We start from the raw sequence: 19,727 nt of genomic DNA, 5'->3' as shown, positions 1-19,727 counted from the left end.
TTGTTCTTGGGGTGTTCAAACTCTGTCACTTCAGTTGTTGACTGCAATTCACAATGTAACCAGTCAAATGCTAGAATGTTATTTTCTATTTACCGAAAAAGTATGAGTGTAATATGAGTTCAAGTCATGCTTCTAGAACAGTTCACAATACAAATCCTCAAAGCACACTAACATTTCAAGTTTTGTCCTGAATTCACAAAGGAGCAGAGAAACGAGAAATGGTTGACACTAAATCCTGAACTAATGATGTACCTTAAAATTAGATTGGGAACCACTGTTCTAGAGAATGATTCAATCATTCTTTATATTTACTGGTAACCCCAACCACCACCACGTTTACTCAATGCAGCTGATTGAAATGCATTTAACTGTAAACTACAGTAACATACAATCATATACTTCGTGAGCCTGTGGAGATAACAATTGCAAAATCAATATTATTAAAATACTACCAATAAAAACTTTCACAGCAATTCTACAAATATTTTTTTATGGGTGGGAGTAAAAAATATCAGGAAATATATATTGTTTTTATTATTTCAATAAACATTTTGCAGTGTAGTCAAAGAATGTTGTTATTGTTCCTCTATACTCCAGATTCTGTTCTTAAAACAACTTTAATGTGTGCAGAGATAAACGGTTATTGGAAGTTCATAAATCTTTTTGTTTTGTTAGGCACTAAAGGGATGCCGGGTCACCCTGGTAAGCCTGGAGAATCGGGTTCACCAGGAATGCCAAGCACTGAAAGTGGTGATAAAGGAGAAAGTGGACAAAGAGGCTTTGAAGGTCATCCAGGAGTACCAGGACAAGTTGGTCCACCCGGCATGGGTGGATTTCCTGGATTTACGGGTCCCAGAGTAAGATTATCCTCAATTAGAAGGATCTTTTTAATTATTTCTAAAGTACAAAAACATTTACTTTTGTGCAATAAAAGGTTTAGATATAGCAGGTCTCATTTAGAAGGGAGAAAAAACGTAGAAGGTAGAAAACATCCACACATACATAAAGTGAGAAACTATAATGACCTTTAAACAAACTTCAGGTTCACCATGGTGTTTCTAGAATATATTTTTTCATTATTTCAAAAACATTTATGGACTTTATGACTGTAAGTAATGATTTTGGCCAATGTTCTATAGTTTATTCTCTGACGTTGTAGTCAGCAACTATCAGGGCTTGGGAAAGATGTGGTTGAACATCGAAGGAGCTTTAATTTATTTTCAATAAAGATCTATTTAACAAGTGTATCTTATTATACAGGTTTATTACTCCACTACTACAAATGGATCAAGTTGTAGATATTGAACTCTTCTTGAAGCAAAGCCAAACTGACAGAGAGAGTACATTTTGTTCCTATCTATAGTGGTTTAAATGGTTATACACAAGTGGGAAAGTATGTAGAAACGGCATCTTGTTTCTTTATCTAATCCAAACATAGCTGTTAAATTGTATGCATTTTGTCATTTTGTAGGGTTCACAAGGTCTGCCTGGTTTTTATGGTTTTCCAGGGGAAAAAGGTGTTCTTGGAGAAATAGGTAGGAATCAGAGACAATGGCAAATCAACGTAATTCGGATATTGTGAACTGAAAATGTATATTTGATGTATTCTATGTCACCTGCAGGAGATCCAGGGGACACTATAGATTTACCAGGGGAGAGGGGGTTAACCGGTGAACCCGGTGCTACTGGATTTCCAGGTATTTATTTCAGCTCTATGTAGAGTGAATCTGTTTTTTTTTTTTTTTACCTGTTGATACTCACATCATAAACTGTAAGGCAATGTAACATAATAAAAATGGTAAAATAAAATCTCAGTGTAGAAGCATTTTCCATTTGTTTAACATGAATCTATTCCTTATGTGTTCTCATAAAAATTATCCAGGCTATTTAAGGTGTTAATTGTGTATGTTTGAAAGTGAACTTCGCTTATTACTATCCCATTGCACGAAACCTCCAACTTTTGCAGCTTTATGCTTCTTGAGAATCTATACTATAATGTATATTTTTTTCTAGGAGGGAAAGGAATAACTGGAGAGAAAGGTACTGTTGGAAATTTTGGTTTCCCAGGAATTGAAGGAATGAAGGGAGAAACTGGATCACCGGGACAGACAGGACAACCAGGTACATTATGTGTACTAGTGATATGTCAGTCGTGGGTCTCTCTTCTTGTCTTTGTTATTAATTTGTATCTCTTATTAACTCAGTGTCTACAAATCCCTGTTGTACTGTGTTTCTGTTCCCTGATTATTTTATGCAAAAAATTCACTCTAACTGTTCATAGCTATTTCTTTTACAATAGGATTTCCGGGTCAGCTGGGATTAAAGGGTTCTCAGGGTGACCATGGTGTCCCAGGTCTATATGGTGATAAAGGAAACACTGGCAATCCTGGTTTACCTGGTCTGCAAGGTAAATATCTCAAAGCAGTAATGGAATTCCATAAGTAGAAAAATGTTACCTGTACACTAGCCTAAATCCCTATGACTATTTAAATAAATGGAGGTTATGTATTAACTCCAATGGCCATTAGCTGTTTCTTAATTTATATAATTCAATGTGAAGCGCTTTTGGTAAGGTAACCGTTTATTAGGACCATCAAACTGAGGCTTTACATCCTCTTTCTGGCATCAAAAAAAAATCATGAGCTTCTATAGCAGTCTATAGCAGTTTTCTATGATATCTGATCTCTTCCCTTTCATATGGTTTATGATGACTGGAAATATTTATTTGTGTTTATATCCACATACTTCTAAAGCCCTTATATGTCCATGAATGTTTCCAAGAATTTATTCTGCTCTTATTAATTATACTTATATATTATATTAAGACTTTAATTTTTTTTTTTTTCAACCATTTTCAAGTGGTTTCACACAAAAAAACAGTGTTCTTCTGGCACTCTATCCGCAGTTGCTGACATGATAATGATGAAGTGTTTAATTCCGCATTATCCATCCAATCTTGCACTAGTGGCAATAATAGGCTGTAGATTTAATGATAGGTTGTTCCTTTAAATTAAACAAATGCCCATTAGGTAGATGATATCTAAGTCAACACATACTAATAAATGCAATATCTAAAATACATACTGCCTCATTGATTCAATAGGTCTAATGATAGTTGTGTATGTGTTTCTGTGACAGGTTTTCCAGGTTTAAGAGGCAATACTGGGGAATATGGCTTGCGAGGCAATAAAGGGATATCAGGAGAGCCAGGTACAACTTCTGCCAAAACTACTATCAAAGGTGCTGTCAATCAAGCACTGCTTCAACTTGTCCAAAATAATGGATCTATATGCAATTTCTCTTAAACAGGCCCAGATATTATAGGTGCACAAGGGATAAAAGGTGCTACAGGTGAGAAGGGTGAACCAGGAGAATCTAGCACAAGTGGAGGATTACCTGGTAATTCTGGTGCTAAGGGAAGCAGAGGACACCCAGGTAAGTAATATTTACATATGAATATACATGTCATTTTTTTTCAGATATGTTTAGAGGAACACTTGAAGCATCATAACCACTACAGTGTGTTGTAGAGCTTATGATAGAAGGTTGTCGTAGTGCAACCCCTCCACCCCCCCATGTAAATAGTCAAACCATTTGCTATAGTTTAACAACGTACCTGGGGTCAGCAAGTTGTCTGTCACTTCCTCCACTGAGAGCCATAAGCTCCTGCACAGAGCTTTTGTTAAATCTCCTGAGATAGGGCCAGCTCGTTCACTGACAATGTCAGCTGATTGCCCAGCTGCACCGCTAGACTTATACCTATGAAGATAACTTCTGGCTCTCAGGGAGGAGGTAACTGACACCAAGCAGACCCTAGGTAAGTTTTTGAACCATTTGCAAACAGTTTCACTACTTATATACTTGTATTGGAGGGGTTGAGATGCACTCTTGGCACCATAACCAGTACAGCATACTGAAGAAGTTATGGTGTTTGGCATACTCTTTTATGTACTCTTTTAAGAGAGAAATTAAACTGTATTATCTTCCACCATGATGTTATAAATATGTTTTGTCTAGCTAAACCACATGCAAAATATTCCTAATAATAATTTAGTTAAATCTACACTGATGATATAAGTTAAAAAACATATGTTTGGTGGAACTACTCATGGAAGAAATTGGTGACCTTGATCTGATATGATGACATTTTTTCTTTAATACCAACTTACAAGCTTACTCATAAAACAGCATCTTTATTTGTTCTGCAATTTATTCTGTATCATGGAATTTATACTCATTTGAATCTTAGGACCTGGCCTTCTTTTCTCTTCTAGGTCTACCTGGCAATATTGGTTCTCCTGGCATTCCTGGACCTCGTGGGCTCCCTGGGTCGTTCAATAGATCTGGAATTCCTGGAGATGTGGGATTTCCAGGGCCAAGTGGTTCACCAGGTAACATCTTTGTTTTGCTTTGGCTGTACATGGGTAGTTATCAACTCCCTCACATACTAGACGTAATCCAATATTCAGTGAATTCACAATCATGACCTTATTAACACTTTTGCTATGTGTTTATTCCACCATAATCTAACTATTCTTTTGAGTGAACCATAACCATGTTACGTTTGGTTGTTTGAAAGGTATAAATTGCATTTTTTTTTTCCTGACACCTTATTAGCATACATAACACAATGTTAAGCATGAGTAAAATATTGAGAATTTTTTAAAAATTAAAATAAACTTTTTTTTTCAGTTTTCCATATTAGAATTTCTACACGTCTAGTTTTACTGAAAAAAAATTAGTTAAAATACATTTACTTTTTAGTCCTGATTGCCGAAATGTTGCATATATCTAGCATTTCAATGAATTTTTGGAAGTTATAGGACTTATATGCAAGGTCTGGATTGCAGTTTTAAAGCTCAGTCTTTGCAAATGGTTTACTACTAGAATGCAAACCCACCAGGGTATAGGAATACAAGCTTTTTGACACCTTCATTAGTATTATTTTATCACCAACATTTGCCAAATGTGCTGGTAATATTTACATTAGTACAAATAACAATCAAGGAAGTTTTACCCTTTTACACAGAAACTTCTAATAACCCAGCAGTGTCTAATACCAGCAGCAGAAACAATAATATATCTGTTCATGTGCTACTATTATCTGGGCTTTAGCAAAATACATAACTAAGGTCTTTACAGACGCAATAAACGCAGGGTCTGCAAAATTCCCCATGAAAATGAAGTATGTAATAAAATAAAAATAAATTAAAGATAAAATAAAACATAATATACATCACATAACTCAAACAGTAGGCTGCAATATGTTAATGCTAAGATAACCCTTTCAATTTCTAGCCCAAGAGGAACAGAAAACAATCAAAAGGAAGTTGTGCCCTTTTACATTGAAGCTTATAATAATAATGAAACCTTGCCTGATATGAACAATAATGTAACAATTCAACAGCTGAAAAAATAAGCAATAATGTAACAGTTATCAACGGTATACGATGCAATCGGTGCAATTATGCTATGTACGCTTTCAAATCGAAGATACCAGGCTGGCTGCAAGTGAGAGATGTATGATTGATAGAGGATGCTGTCTGAGCAACTGCTTGCGATGGGCATCTCTGAAAGACCATTTCTTTGAGCTCTCATAAATAGCCAAATCTACACTTTTCACTGCCAAAGTATAGTGTGTGTGTTGTTGATCACCAAACGTATAACAATGTAACAGTTGATCACTACATACACTGTAAGGGTGTGCTGTAAGCACTATAACTACCACAGCTGATTTTCTAGTACAAAGACTTTATGGGTGCCTCCCTGTCGACTTGTGCCGAAACATCTTTAATTAATTTGAAACAAAATGAGGCTCCCTTGGCACTTGATACATTGGCCCATCTGATGTGGCTGTGCTAATGCAGAAATTTGCTTCATTAGACTACCCATATTTTGGGTAAAAGTGATAGGATGCTGGCACATGCCCAGCACTTTTAGTGAGCAAGTCTTGCTATGATAAAAAGTACCTATTTCTGTAAACTAGAATTTTATGGGATGAGTATCCACTAATGTACAGTTTTTCAATAAACTCCACGCACCATGACCACTACCACCACTACAGCCCAATGTAGCGCTTATAATGCCAGGGGAGCCCTGGCATCCCTCAATTGTAAGTAGACAAACCATTTTAGAACAGTTTGACTTCTTACCTAGGGTTTGCGGAGCACTGCTCTCTAACTTCACTACTTCTGACATAGCTGGAAGCCCCTGCTTAGGGGATTCTTTTAGCTCTTCTGAGATACGCCCTGAAGTGCAGGGATAGTTCATTGGCTTAGATTATCAGCATAGTGCTCTCAGTCTATGAACTAAACCTTGCACCACCAGGCTTAGCTCAGAGAGCTTCTGACCCTGAAGTAGTTGAGGCATGAACCAGTGCCCAGTGGACCCCAGGTAAGAAGTCAAACCATTCTAATTTGGTTTGACTACATAAAATGGTTTGACGACTTAAAGCGCTCAATTGTGAATGTGGTGGTTAGAACATTGCTTCAATAAATAAATATCCATTTACAGACACTCCTCACTTACCGACCGGGTTCCGTTCTTCCGTCCCGGTCATAAAATGAATTGGTCAGTAAGGTCTACGTTCGGGTCAATTCCCTCGAATATAGACCAGTTCACTAGCGCAGGGAATCGCTAAAATCCATTTTCGGGGAAAATTCACCAACATAGACCAACTCTCTAAAGTGGGGACTCCCTTGAATCCCCACGCTACAGAGCTGGTTGTAAGTGCGAGCCGTCGTAAAACAGGTAGGTCGTAAAGTGAGGACCACCTGTATAATAAATTACACAATCACATGTTAATTTTTGGCTTAAAGAATTACAGTTAATGAACAGCAAGAAAAGGAGAGTTTTGTTGCTTGATTTTGGTTTATTTGTGGTGAATTACTTTACAATATGCAATACTAACAATTTCTTTGACTTTTAGTTTACTGATCTAACTGAAATTTATTTCAGGTTCACCTGGTCCACGTGGTATTCCTGGTCTGTCCTCCTGGCCAGGAAGAAAAGGAGATGAAGGATTAGTAGGCCTACAGGGACATTTTGGATTCAAAGGAGTCCCTGGTGATGTTGGTCAACCGGGAGAGACTGGAATTACTGGTGTTTCTGGACTAAAGGGTACAGTGAATGTTTCTATTTACAGCTCATGGCTGCTTTGTTTTGCATCAAGGTACACTTATAAAATATCCACGTATCTGTTATATCCTCAGGTCAAAACGGGGACCAAGGAGTTATGGGGTTTACTGGTGTCATTGGACCAACTGGGGACAGAGGACCTAAAGGACCCAAGGGTGACACAGGGCCTACTGGTAAGTGGCAATATTAATATTACAGTGTGCTTGCTTGCCATTTGTAGATCAAGAATAGATCTTCAGTCATGTATGTCAGCTTACTTTGCCAATGGAGGATGATGTCAGGAATACTGCCAAATGTATGCAGGGAATCGTACCTCCCAAGTGCCCCTATTTAGAACAGACAGTCCCTATTTTGGTAAGAAAAATAGTGGAGCAGAGTTAAAAAAAAAAAGGAGGGGGGAAGGGAAATGGATAAAACTATGAGAGAGAGGCAGCTAGTCCAATTAGGAAAAATATACAGAAAAGGGGGACAGCGCTTTCCCTAATATAGACATAACCTCTGTCAAATATGTGAACAACTGAGTTGCGTATCATATAGACATGTGCAATTCGTTTCGGTCCGAATATGAATTCGGACGAATTACAGACAATTCGGACATTCGGGTACTTCCGAATGTCCAAATTGCCGAAGTGCTGAAGTGCCAAAGTGCCGAAGTTCCGAAGCACAGTATTGCCTAAGTACTAATATACTTACCCAGTGGGTGCTCACTGTAAAAATAAAATAAAAAATAAGGTCCTATTGCCGCCCCCCCCCCCCCCCCCCACCCCTGAGCGGCGGGTGGGGGCCCTAATGTAAAATAATGGGGGGGACCTATTGTCCTCCCCCAGTCCCCCACCCCTGAGCTGTGGGTGGGGGCCCTAAATCAGAATAGGGGGGACCTAATGTCCTCCCCCTGGGCCCCCACCCCTGAGTGGCGGGTAGGTGCCCTAAATTGTAATAAGGGGGGGACCTAGTGTCCTCCCCCCTGGCCCCCACCCCTCAGCGACGGGTGGGGGCCCTAAAAACAATGTCCCCCCCAGGTGACAGGGGTCCCCAAACCCCTAGTCACCTCTCCCCCCCAATAAAAAATATCCCCCTACCTACCCCCCTCACCCTAAAAATAATGATGGGGGGACCTTTAACTAAGTACCTGTAAAAAAAAAAAAACTTACCGTTCGATGTTTTCTTTCTTGTAAAATCTTCTTTTTTCAGCCCCCAAAAAAGGCCAAATGGGGGGAGTTAGTGACTTGTGTTTCTGCCTTGGGGCTCGTAAGAATTTTGTGGTATATAGGTGTATTTCACTTGATTATTGTGCCTGTTATAGTGTGCATCTTATATATATATATATATATATATATATATATATATATATATATATATATATATATATAGTGTGTGTGTGTGTGTGTATTTCCAATTTATGTTAATATCATTAAAAAAAACACAAACATTTAAAACAAAAAAAAAAAGCAAAAATAAAAATTTTAAAAAAATTAATACATTTAATTATAAAAATTCAAAATAAGAAAAAAGTACCGGGACTTGCACTTCCCTGTCATGACGTCCATTGTCCACTGTCAGGCTCTCCAGGAGTTTCTGAGGTAGTTTAGTAAAAAAAAAAAAAAATAGTTTAAACTTTTTTTTTGGTGTGTGAAGCAGGATAGTGAGAAGGTCTTTTCCAGTAGCAACCTTGTCTCAAACTAGGCTTTGTCAATGGTACACAGTAACAGAATGCAGATTTTACTGCTAGTCACATGTTGCTCAGTTTATATTTAATTGGTTGGAAGTTAATCGCTGGTATGCTAGTGTTATTCAGTTCACCTGTTCTCCTAAGAGCCTGTTTTAAATCAATTACCTTCTCTAGTCAGTGTGAACTGGATTTTGTCAAAAATAAAACCAGTCATGAGACTTTACATATGTGCCCAAGAAGTAGCTATATTCCTGTGTTGGCCATCTGATATATTTTATTTTTATTTACTTCTTCTCTCCTGCAAATGTCTATGGGAATTAAAAGGATACACGCTTGTTTTTTTTCTACTCCTTATGACCAAATTGCTTAGATTGTTTTTTGTTGGTAATTAAAAATGTATCTCGGTCAGATTTTGTTCTGATTAATTTTCTTTTTTCTTTTACTTTTCCCTTCTCCTTTCTCCTTCCCCCTTCCATTTTCCTTTCCTTTTATACTTTAGTGCCAAATTATATTCCATTAATATACCATGTATTCATGTCTTCACTATTATTATTATTGCCATTTATATAGCGCCAACAGATTCCGTAGCGCTTTACAATATTATGCGGGGGGGATTTAACTATAAATAGGACAATTACAAGAAAACTTACAGGAACAATAGGTTGGAGAGGACCCTGCTCAAACGAGCTTACAGTCTACAGTCCACACTATCAACACTTGTATGTGTAAATAATTGTTGTAATTCATTAAAAAATAAAAAAAAACACAACAAAAAACTAAGAAACCATTCAAGATTATAGACAGATCTAATTTTTCACTACAGAGTAGTTATTGGTCCAATAAACGACAAAGTGCAAATTCTACATTTAGACCATTCGGTTGAAGTGTGTTTAATAGGAAGATCCACTAAATTTTTTTTTTACCACATTCCCTAATATGGTCCCCTCCTCTCCAATTTTTTGTCACATGACAAATAGCTTCAAAGTCTAGGAGACTGGCATCAGCGTCATGCATTTCTGCAAAATGTGCCGATACTGAGTGCTGAGGGCTGAGTGCTCACAATAGTGATGTTGTGCATGTGTTCACGTATTTTGGTGGTGTTTTTATGGTGGTTCTATGGGGGTTCTATCCACGTATTGCAGTCCACATGGGCATCTGAGGACATATATTACATTACTGCTATCACATGCGAGGAAATATTTTATTTTGAAAGTTTCTTTTGTATGTGTCGAAGCAATCTTTGGACACCTTTAAGAGTTTTCCTTTTAATGTTCTTCCAAGAAATGCAATTGTTGTTTCTACAAAAGCCTTTCTTCCTACTTCTGGTATTCAATTTCTTCTTTGGAACTCCATGACTTCTTATTAATTTGCTTTTAATGTTTTTTGCGCCTCTGAAGATATTGCTCGGTTTAAACGGAATGTTCTTCTGTAGAATATTGTCTTTCCTTAGCAGATTCCAATGTCTGTTAATTATTATTTTAAGGAGCACAATTGTTTGATTATAATCAAGAATAAATGGGAGGGCAATTATGCTGGATATTTGATTGTCATAGTGGATCTGTCCATATTTTCCACTTCCTTTATTGCTGTGATCAGTTCCTCTTCTTTAAATTATTTTTCTAAGAATTTGTGTTTCATGATCTCTGCTTGTTCCAAGTACACTTCTTTGTCTGTACAATTGTGCCGTAGTATCTTAAATTCATTATTAGGTAAGTTTTTCAGCCATGGTGGGTAGTGACAGCTCTTCTTCAGGATAAAGCTGTTAACATCAACCTCTTTGAAAAAAGTCTTTGTTTTCAGTTCTTCTTTTTTCATTTATATATAAAAAGTATGATTCTACTGATATCTTGCTGTGTGTAGTTGTTAGTTTCACACCCCAAGTGTTTAAGTTCAAATATTTTAAGAATTACTCTAAATTATTACTCTCTTCTTTCCAGATAAGAATTTTATCCTCTATGTATCTTTTATATACACTGATGTCGTCTCTCCACTTATGATCTTTTCACACATTCTTTTTCACAGTCACCCATGAATAAGTTTGCAAAGCTGGGGGCAAATTTTCTTTTGTATGTAGTATTTGTCTCACTTGAAAAATCACTGACAGACACACATACAGACACACTGACTCACAGACACATACTGACAGACATACACACATTCACTGACAGACACACAGACTCACTTATTCACAGACACATGCTTACTCACAGACACACTGACTCACAGACACACTGTCACAATCTGACAGAAAAACACTCACTCATTCACAGACACACTGACAGCTATACACACACACACATGCACTGGCATACATAAACACACAGACACACTGACAGACATATACAAACACACACACACACACACACGAACACACAATCATTGACAGTCACACACATTTCCCCCCAACACTCACAGATTACTGTTGTTTTTTTTTATTATTATTTAAATCCACCCATCTTCCATGCCTTTGGGAGAGCTGGGTGGATATTTTTCACCTGTGATCCAGTGAGGCTGATGGGCTGTCTGATGGCCGGGCTGTTGGGCAGACAGGCAGGAAGGCAGGTGGGCGTGCAGGCAGGAATGCGGGTGCTCAGGCATGCAGGCGGTTGGGTGTGTAAAGCAGGCAGTGAGGGTTCTGAGCTGAGAACCAAATCTGACTGAGATAAATTGAACAATTGTGTGTATAGGCAAAAATGTAGGGTGAGCCAATGGAGAAATAAACACTTCTTTTGGATCAACAGCAAAAACATATGTGAGGAAGGCTGAACTTTATGGACGCAAGTCTCTTTTCAGCTATGTAACTATGTAACTATATTTAGTGTTTATTTCTCCATTGGCACACCCAATATTTTTGCCTATTCACATTATTGTTTAAGGGTTTTGGAGAAAATGTTCCCTTTTTAGGTGTACTGCTCTCTCTCTTTTGTTTTATAGCGCTGACCCACCTTCTCTCTTTTCATAAATTCAACAATTACCAACAAAAACAAAACTAAGAAATTTTATCATACGGAGTAGGAAAACCAAACATGTAACCTTTTAACTCCTACAGACAATTGTAGGAGGGAAGAAGTAAAGAAAAAATATATCAGGTGGCAGACACAATAATATAGCTACGTCTTGGGTGCATGATATGTAAAGCCTCATATCTTTTTCTTTTTTTCGGGCGAAATCAAGGTTACATTGACTAGAGAAGTTAATTGATTTAAAACAGGCTCCTAGGGGAACGGCATAACACTAGCGTACTAGCAACCAACCAACCAATTAAAAAAAAATAAACTGAGCAACATGTGACTAGAAGTAAGATTTATAAAGACACTTGCATTCTGTTACTTTGTATCATTGACAAAGCCTAGTTTAGGAGATACGCATTTGAGACAAGGTTGCTGCTGGAAAAAGACATTCTCACTTCCCTGCTTTACTCACCAAAAGGAAGTCAAAACTATATTTTTTTCTATTAAACTACCTTAGAAACTGCTAGAAAGCCTGGAGGAGGACAGTAGAAGTTATTACAGGGAAGTGCAAGTCTCAGTATTTTTTTCTTATATTTTTTGCAGGTTTTTTTTAACGATATTAACAGAAATAGCAAACATTGTTATAGAGAATAGCCTTTTATATATGCAAGGATCAATAAATTATAATTTTAACTTTTGTTCGTTGGGTGTAAAAAGTTGAATGTTTTTTTTTAGGTGGTTGTGGAACGCAGCTCAGTTGTTCACATATTTATTGACAGAGGGTATCCCTATTTTAGGGCAGCGCAGTCACCTTTTTCTGTATATAGTATTTTGGGCACGAATACCCTTGTCCCTCTTTTCTATCTTAATGTCCTTCTTTTCTAGGAGCTCTATATTGTTGGTGTGTCTGAGTGTATAACAGAGCTCCCAGCAATAACACTCCCAGTAATGTGTCTTTAAACTGCTATAAATGTGTTTAGAAATCAGTCTGTGTAAATAAGACACATTGCTCTAGTTCTAAATTACATTTTAGTTGCATAAATTATTAGTGTCACCTACAATTTCTTAGAGCAGCCCCACCCCTGACCACACCCCTAAAATTGAAGTGTTCCTCTTTGTCCATTTGAAAAGTTGGGAGTATGGTATATGGGCCACATTGTGAGAGAGCAATTGGTAGATCCTCCATAGCTCTACCCCTCCACTTTTTTTTTTATTCTTGTGAGTGGGATCTGTGATGTCATATCTGTCACATCCCCCACCCACCCACAAACTCTGTTCATTAGGAGGGTATCGAGGAAAAAGCATTAATAAGTGTCACTGCACATTACCACCAATCGTGGGGATAATCTATAGCGGGAAGCCTTCTAACTGCCGCACAACATATAGATAGAACAAATGGTGCTGGTCAAATTGATCTGCACCATTTTGGAAAAAAATATATATAATATATTAAAAGCTGGCGGCTGTCAGTAGCTCCTTGGGAGCTAACTTGGACAACTGCAGCAATTTTGGCCTAAAAGTTTAAATTGATTATGATTTCATGACAATTCACAATTTAGTAAATAACATTGTTAGTAGCAGTTTACATACCCTTATACACATGCTGCATTTGAAGTGCAAATCACATTAAACGTCTATAAAGTACCATGAAGGTACACATTAACTGTATATGAATTAGCAAACATAAATAACGTTCCCATTCCTTTTAAAAGGATTGCAAGGTCCTCCAGGAGCAGAAGGAGAGCTTCCAACGCCCATGCAGATGATAGTGGACATAGGGCTTCCTGGGGTACATGGAATTGTTGGTCCTGAAGGAACACGAGGTGAAAGGGGACCTAAAGGTCCTCCTGGAGATCAAGGTATGCTTATATTAATAATAAAATCATTTTTCTAGAATTACTTAGACAACATAGCATTGCTTTTCTGTCACATGCCACATGTTTTTCTGTCTTTTAGGTGTGCGAGGTGACCGTGGTAGAGAAGGACTGCCTGGCAGACAAGGCTGGCCTGCTACACCTGGCTATCGAGGAGAAGAAGGACTAATAGGACAAAGAGGGCCAGTGGGTTTTGAAGGTGAATGGGGTTGGTGGTAATGTGCAGGTGGTAATATACACTATATATATATATGTTTTTGTTTTTAGCATTTCATAGTAATGTTTCTCAGGAGCAAAAATTGATATGCCCTTTTCCAATCACAATATATTAATATTAATAATATTACGCAACATTAACTTTGTATTTAACATCTCCCCATAGTAATTATACCCTACCAGCTACTAAAGCAAATGCATGGCCACACCTACCTTGACATTGGAAATCCAACTGCATCTGCAATATTTATTTTAAGGCAAGAAAAAGTAATGAAGAGGGCATGGCAATAATATCTTAAACTAATTTTAGTCATTATTTTTACTGTGACACATTGGAAATCTCTTTTTTTGGCATTAGGATGACAGTAATTAGATGCATGTGTCTGTGCAGGAGCTGAAATACTGTCTATGTTTTTCAGGTACCCCTGGTCCACCAGGGAATGTAGGACTACCTGGTATGCCTGGAAGAAGTGTCAACATTGGTTATCTTCTAGTAAAGCACAGCCAGACTGATCAAGAACCAATGTGTCCTGTCGGCATGGCCAAGCTCTGGAGTGGATACAGTCTATTATACTTTGAAGGGCAAGAAAAGGCACACAACCAAGACTTGGGTATTTATATACTTACTGTTATTTTACAGAAAAAAAACATATTCACCAAAGTTGCATGCTGTGTACACTTTTGAAACAACGTAATTAATTTGAACTATTGTGGTGTATGGCAGATTCACCTGTCTTAGACATACAAGAAAACACAAACATTCTTTTATGATATTCTGTCAGTCGTTATACTGGTTCTCCGGAAAATATAGGGCTCAATTTAAAATTCTGGTGCTTGCTTATATATCTCTACATAACACTGACCCTACCAACCTATCCTCACTAATACAAAAATATGCAAAAGATATGCATCTATTCTCTGTTCTTACTCGCACCTCTGACGCCCACCTTTAAGAGTTCTCTAGGACTGAGACATTCCTATGGAACTTCCTTCCGTGCTTCGTTAGACTCTCACTAAGTCTCAGTTCCTTCAAAAGATCATTAAAAACTCACATATTTTGGAAAGCATATAAATTAAACTGTTTATAGTAGACTTTCCTCCTTGTTCACCTACCCTGCTTCCTCTCCAATGAACTTCACTGTAAACTATTCTAGTGACCTATTTTTTCCCCATACATGGAATGTATCCTACCCTTACCTCATGTTCCACTTTACCCCATTCCGCCTAGAACGTAAGCTCATTTGAGCAGGGCCCTCTGTTCCTGTGCATCCAACTCGACTTGTTTCAAATACTTGTCTGTCATGTTAGCGGTTTATAAATAATAATAATAATATTTACAGGATGGTATAATTATTTATCAAGTGGCACATGTCTATGTGATACTAATATATGCTGAACATAAAGGTGGGTATCTGGTTTGTTTTTTCAGGTTTAGCTGGGTCGTGTTTGCAACGTTTCAGTACAATGCCTTTCCTATACTGCAACCCGGGTGACGTGTGTTACTATGCCAGCCGGAATGATAAATCCTACTGGCTCTCAACCACTGCACCTCTTCCCATGATGCCAGTGGTTGAAGATGAGATTAAACCGTACATTAGCCGCTGTTCTGTATGTGAGGCCCCAGCAGTGGCAGTCGCTGTCCACAGTCAAGATATGTCCATTCCACTATGTCCATCAGGCTGGAGGAGTTTATGGATCGGATACTCATTCCTCATGGTATTACTTTTGTTTTTATATTTTGTGTGCGCTTGATGTCAGTCTGCAAGCTTGATATTTTGGGCTTTGGTAGTATTGTGCATGCATTTAGAAACAATACATACATTTGTGGAGATCTAGTTTCCATACACTATTCTACATGTATTATGAATGCATACATCTTGGGCCAGATTAATATGTTGTAGCTTTGTCCACATCAAAAGATTGCTCCTGATGGCATCACTTCTGTTCAAGTCCCATATATCTGATGAAACATCATTGCTCTAAGTGGTATTTTACAAACTATTCCAATAAAATGTGTCTAGTCCATGCATAATGAAAAAAAGGTCAAGTTGTTTGTTTTATAAAATAATGAGAGTCAGAGTCAACATCTGCAGGGACCGCAAAGGTCTATGTTTGCATTAGTCTGTAGTCCTAACACTTTACTCTCCTTTCTTTGCTACAGCACACGGCAGCAGGAGATGAGGGTGGTGGACAGTCCCTCTCTTCCCCAGGTAGCTGTTTAGAAGACTTTAGAGCTACACCGTTCATTGAATGTAATGGCGCTCGTGGAACCTGCCACTACTTTGCAAACAAATATAGCTTCTGGCTTACCACTATTGATAAGACATTCCAGAGTTCACCCTCTGCAGATACATTGAAAGCAGGGCTGATTCGAACTCATATCAGCCGATGCCAAGTCTGCATGAAGAATTTGTAACAGAAAAAAAAAAAACAATAGAAAATCTCATTTTTTTTTTTTTTTTATTAAAAATATAAACACTAAACAAAATTTATATTGGTGCTAAACTTTAACTTATTACCTCACCACCTTGAATTTGATTGTTATAATATCCTGACATGCATATCTTGCCTATTACCCACAATATGCACTAAGCTTTACATCAAATTAAGTATTTCTTGCTTGTAAAAGATCCTCTGTATTAGTATTGACTTCTTGTGTATGAGTGAACCGCTCTGCTTGTAACTTACTGAGTAACCTGCCAGAAGCCAAGAAATTGCAAAGTGAGCCTAAAATTATTTTGAAATACATATTTTATATATTATTTATTTTACCTAAACATACAACTCATTTGAATTTTTTTCCCATGTTACAATAAGGTTTTCTTTTAGCATAATCTAGTAATAAGTAAAAAAAAAATTCACTTCATAACCATTTTTATGACATTGCTATTCCATAGCCATTACTGCATTGTTATGCAGCAAGAAAAAGCCTTATATATGAAAATGTAAACAGTGTCCTCCTAAGGAATAAATACTGTATTTTTCAGAATATAAGATGCACCTACACATAAGACGCACCCATATAGTTCAACTAAAAAGTTAGAAGAAGAAAAACAATCTGTGGTGGTGTGTGTGTGTGTGTGTTTGTCTGTGTGTGTCTCACCCCTCGGCACTCCAAATGCTCTGGACAACATCCTACATAATGTTCTTACAGCCATAATCTCGCTAAATATTGCTAAATATTGCCTACACCAGGTAATGGGAATTTGGTGTGTGTTTAATAAAGTAGGAAATGTAATACAGGCTCCCACTCCTGCAACAGAGGCCTTCATTGGCACAGTGAGGATGATTTTTTTTTCCACCCGAAATTTGTCTTAAAAAACCTGCATTAAATATTCAGAAAAATATGATAGATCAATTTTTTCTTCATATTGTGTAAATGCATTATTGTAGTCCAAAGTGTACTTTTGTTGACTTATTTAATCTAAAAACAGATTCAAAAAGCACTCTCCTTTAGAAAATAAAATCAATAATAAATAATACTTTGATGCTTAGATTAACCCAATGTTTCAGCTTCCAAAGTGGTTGACAAATTTCTATTGTAATATTATATACATACGTACATTGTGTACATATTATTTGTGTTGTTATAGTCTCAGCAATGTATGTTAGTTGCACAAAACTAAAAAAGAAAAACAAAAATTAAACAAGGACACTATTTTGGGCTTTCATAAACACTGCGAAAACAACAGTAAGGTCTACACATATTGTGCCTGGCATGCCTACCAACACACGATCATTGGAAACAAAGATTTTAGTAACAAATAAAGTTAAATTCCTCCATAAAGGTTTTAACCGTAACACTTTTTTTTAGCAACTAAAATGAAAACCAAAAACAAGTCAGAATCTAGTCAATAAACTTGAAGATGTAGTTTCATATTTAAAAACTATAAACATTTGCATATATGCTATTATATTTTCCATTGTGATTCTTTTCTTTTAATTTCTAAAGAATTATATATATCTCCTATCACTGCAGCGTGACATGCCTTCTCTACATTCACATGTCAATTTAATCTGTTATACCCAGAGGAGCATCACCAATACTTATTACTGTTATCACACAGTCAATATTACGAAAAGGTGCATCGCTGAAGAAATGACTCTAGGTCAGAACCCATATGTAGGTCTCAATGCCATTTAAGTGGGTCGCCAGCAGTTAAAACAGTCCCATCACATTAAGCCTCCAGGCAACTGAATGTTTACCTTTTGTTCCCTGTTTTTCAGTAACTATATTACAACTGAAGACCATATCCCTGACTAAATATCAAGTTTATGTATTATGTACCTGGCAATATAGGTTAAAGAGACACTAAGCACCAAAACCACTTAATCTGAATGAAGTGATTTTGGTGCATTAGACCTATGCTTTTTCTGGCATGCAAACCATTTTGCCTAATCCATGTTTCTAGTGACTATCAGACTAGGCACTTCCTCATTGAAGACCATCAATTTTTACATTTCTTCATGTTTGCTGCCATGACGTGCCATATCAGGATGCTGAATGCTGTTAATGCTTCAATTGGTGTGGTGGAGTGTGGCGACTGCCACCCATGCGCCATTGTCCACAATGCTTATGAGAAGCTTTTGAATAGATCAAGATCATCATAATTGATGATCTCAGAAGAGGTGGAGTCTGCACTGGGGAGTATATCGCAGCATGAATTTGTTTTTTGTTTGTTTTTTACACTTCGAGCACCATAACCACTGCAGCCCTCTAGCATTACTATAGTGCCAGTACTACCCTCCTATGATAAGCATTCAAACCATCTGAGAAACTTACTTGGGGTATGCCCAGTGGTTCAGTGACGAGCTCATCATCTGAGACTCTCCAGCCAGTGAGCCACCCCTGCATGCTAGAGCTTATGGCTGTCATAGAAGCTACTTGCAGGAGCATCCAATTACAGGGGTGCAGTAAACAGCAGACCCCAGGTAAGTTTTTAAACTGTTCTTAAAAGTTTTGAATACTTGCCCTAGGAGGCAGCCAGGACACGTAAACCATTACAGTGCTTGGAGTGTTCCTGTAAATTCTGCTAGTCCATAATCAGCTATTAACAGTTTGCTGTTTAGTGAATAGGCTTCAAATACAGAACACAGGAATTAAGCAATTTTATAACACTATCATATTCTTGTCGATTTGCTTTGTTTTAGTGGTACAGTTATGTAACTTGTTACATTTGATTTGTTGCCACAACCAATAACAAGTAAACATGTAAAAAAAAAAAAAAAAAAAAAGTATCTGTAGTAAATAAATGCTCTACCTAACATCGGTGAAGAAATTACTGTTTCCATTTAAGCCACTATTTTTTCATGTAACATCAGTGTATATTACGTTCTTCATATTACAATTTTATAATTATCACTATAACTTTTTTTTTTTTTGAGGTTGTCAAGCATTTTGTGTTGCTGTAATTTTCATGAATAAAATATCTTTATTTTATCATCCATGATTCACATGTTAATATAATATAGTAGCATAATAAAATGAAAATAAAAATTCAACATAAATATTCACTAACATGGCGCAGAGGGAGATGAGTAATAAGTCATGTGTAGGTTTTGCATTGTCCAGCAAAAACCAAAGGAGGAGGAGGACAAAAGGGACAGTATACCTATTGCAGATAAGAGGCTTAAGCAAAGATACATGAAATGAATTAGGTAAACGCAAAGAGGCAGGAAGTGCAAGAGAATATGAAACAGGATTGATTCTCTGAACAATTCGAAAGGGACCAATAAACCTGGATGCAAACTTCATGCTAGGAACCTCGAGTCTGATATTTTGCGAGGAGAGCCTTACCCGATCACCCATCTGGTAAACAGGGTTAGCACCATGCCGCTTATCAGCATGAAATTTGAAATGAGCTGCTGCAGTTTCAAGAG

General features: G+C 37.3%; 1 protein-coding gene across 1 annotated transcript in view; it reads left to right on the top strand.

Moving 5' to 3' along the window:
* Positions 1 to 16,306, top strand: part of COL4A2 (collagen type IV alpha 2 chain) — a 220,372-nt gene extending 204,066 nt beyond the window's left edge. Inside the window, exons 34-48 of the mRNA XM_063459834.1 lie at positions 676 to 857; positions 1,472 to 1,535; positions 1,623 to 1,697; positions 2,014 to 2,121; positions 2,300 to 2,407; positions 3,139 to 3,210; positions 3,310 to 3,435; positions 4,275 to 4,391; positions 6,958 to 7,119; positions 7,212 to 7,310; positions 13,470 to 13,616; positions 13,714 to 13,830; positions 14,267 to 14,458; positions 15,277 to 15,563; positions 16,009 to 16,306. Coding sequence (XP_063315904.1) covers positions 676 to 857; positions 1,472 to 1,535; positions 1,623 to 1,697; positions 2,014 to 2,121; positions 2,300 to 2,407; positions 3,139 to 3,210; positions 3,310 to 3,435; positions 4,275 to 4,391; positions 6,958 to 7,119; positions 7,212 to 7,310; positions 13,470 to 13,616; positions 13,714 to 13,830; positions 14,267 to 14,458; positions 15,277 to 15,563; positions 16,009 to 16,263 — 2,111 coding nt within the window. The 3' untranslated portion in view covers positions 16,264 to 16,306. The remainder of the gene's footprint in view (positions 1 to 675; positions 858 to 1,471; positions 1,536 to 1,622; positions 1,698 to 2,013; positions 2,122 to 2,299; positions 2,408 to 3,138; positions 3,211 to 3,309; positions 3,436 to 4,274; positions 4,392 to 6,957; positions 7,120 to 7,211; positions 7,311 to 13,469; positions 13,617 to 13,713; positions 13,831 to 14,266; positions 14,459 to 15,276; positions 15,564 to 16,008) is intronic.
* Positions 16,307 to 19,727: the final 3,421 nt, after the last annotated feature.

Source organism: Pelobates fuscus, chromosome 1, assembly GCF_036172605.1.
Source record: "Pelobates fuscus isolate aPelFus1 chromosome 1, aPelFus1.pri, whole genome shotgun sequence".
Classification (NCBI taxonomy): Eukaryota; Metazoa; Chordata; class Amphibia; order Anura; family Pelobatidae; genus Pelobates; species Pelobates fuscus.
The sequence above is the reverse complement of the archived record's forward strand: the minus strand, read 5'-3'. Positions and strand labels throughout refer to the sequence as shown.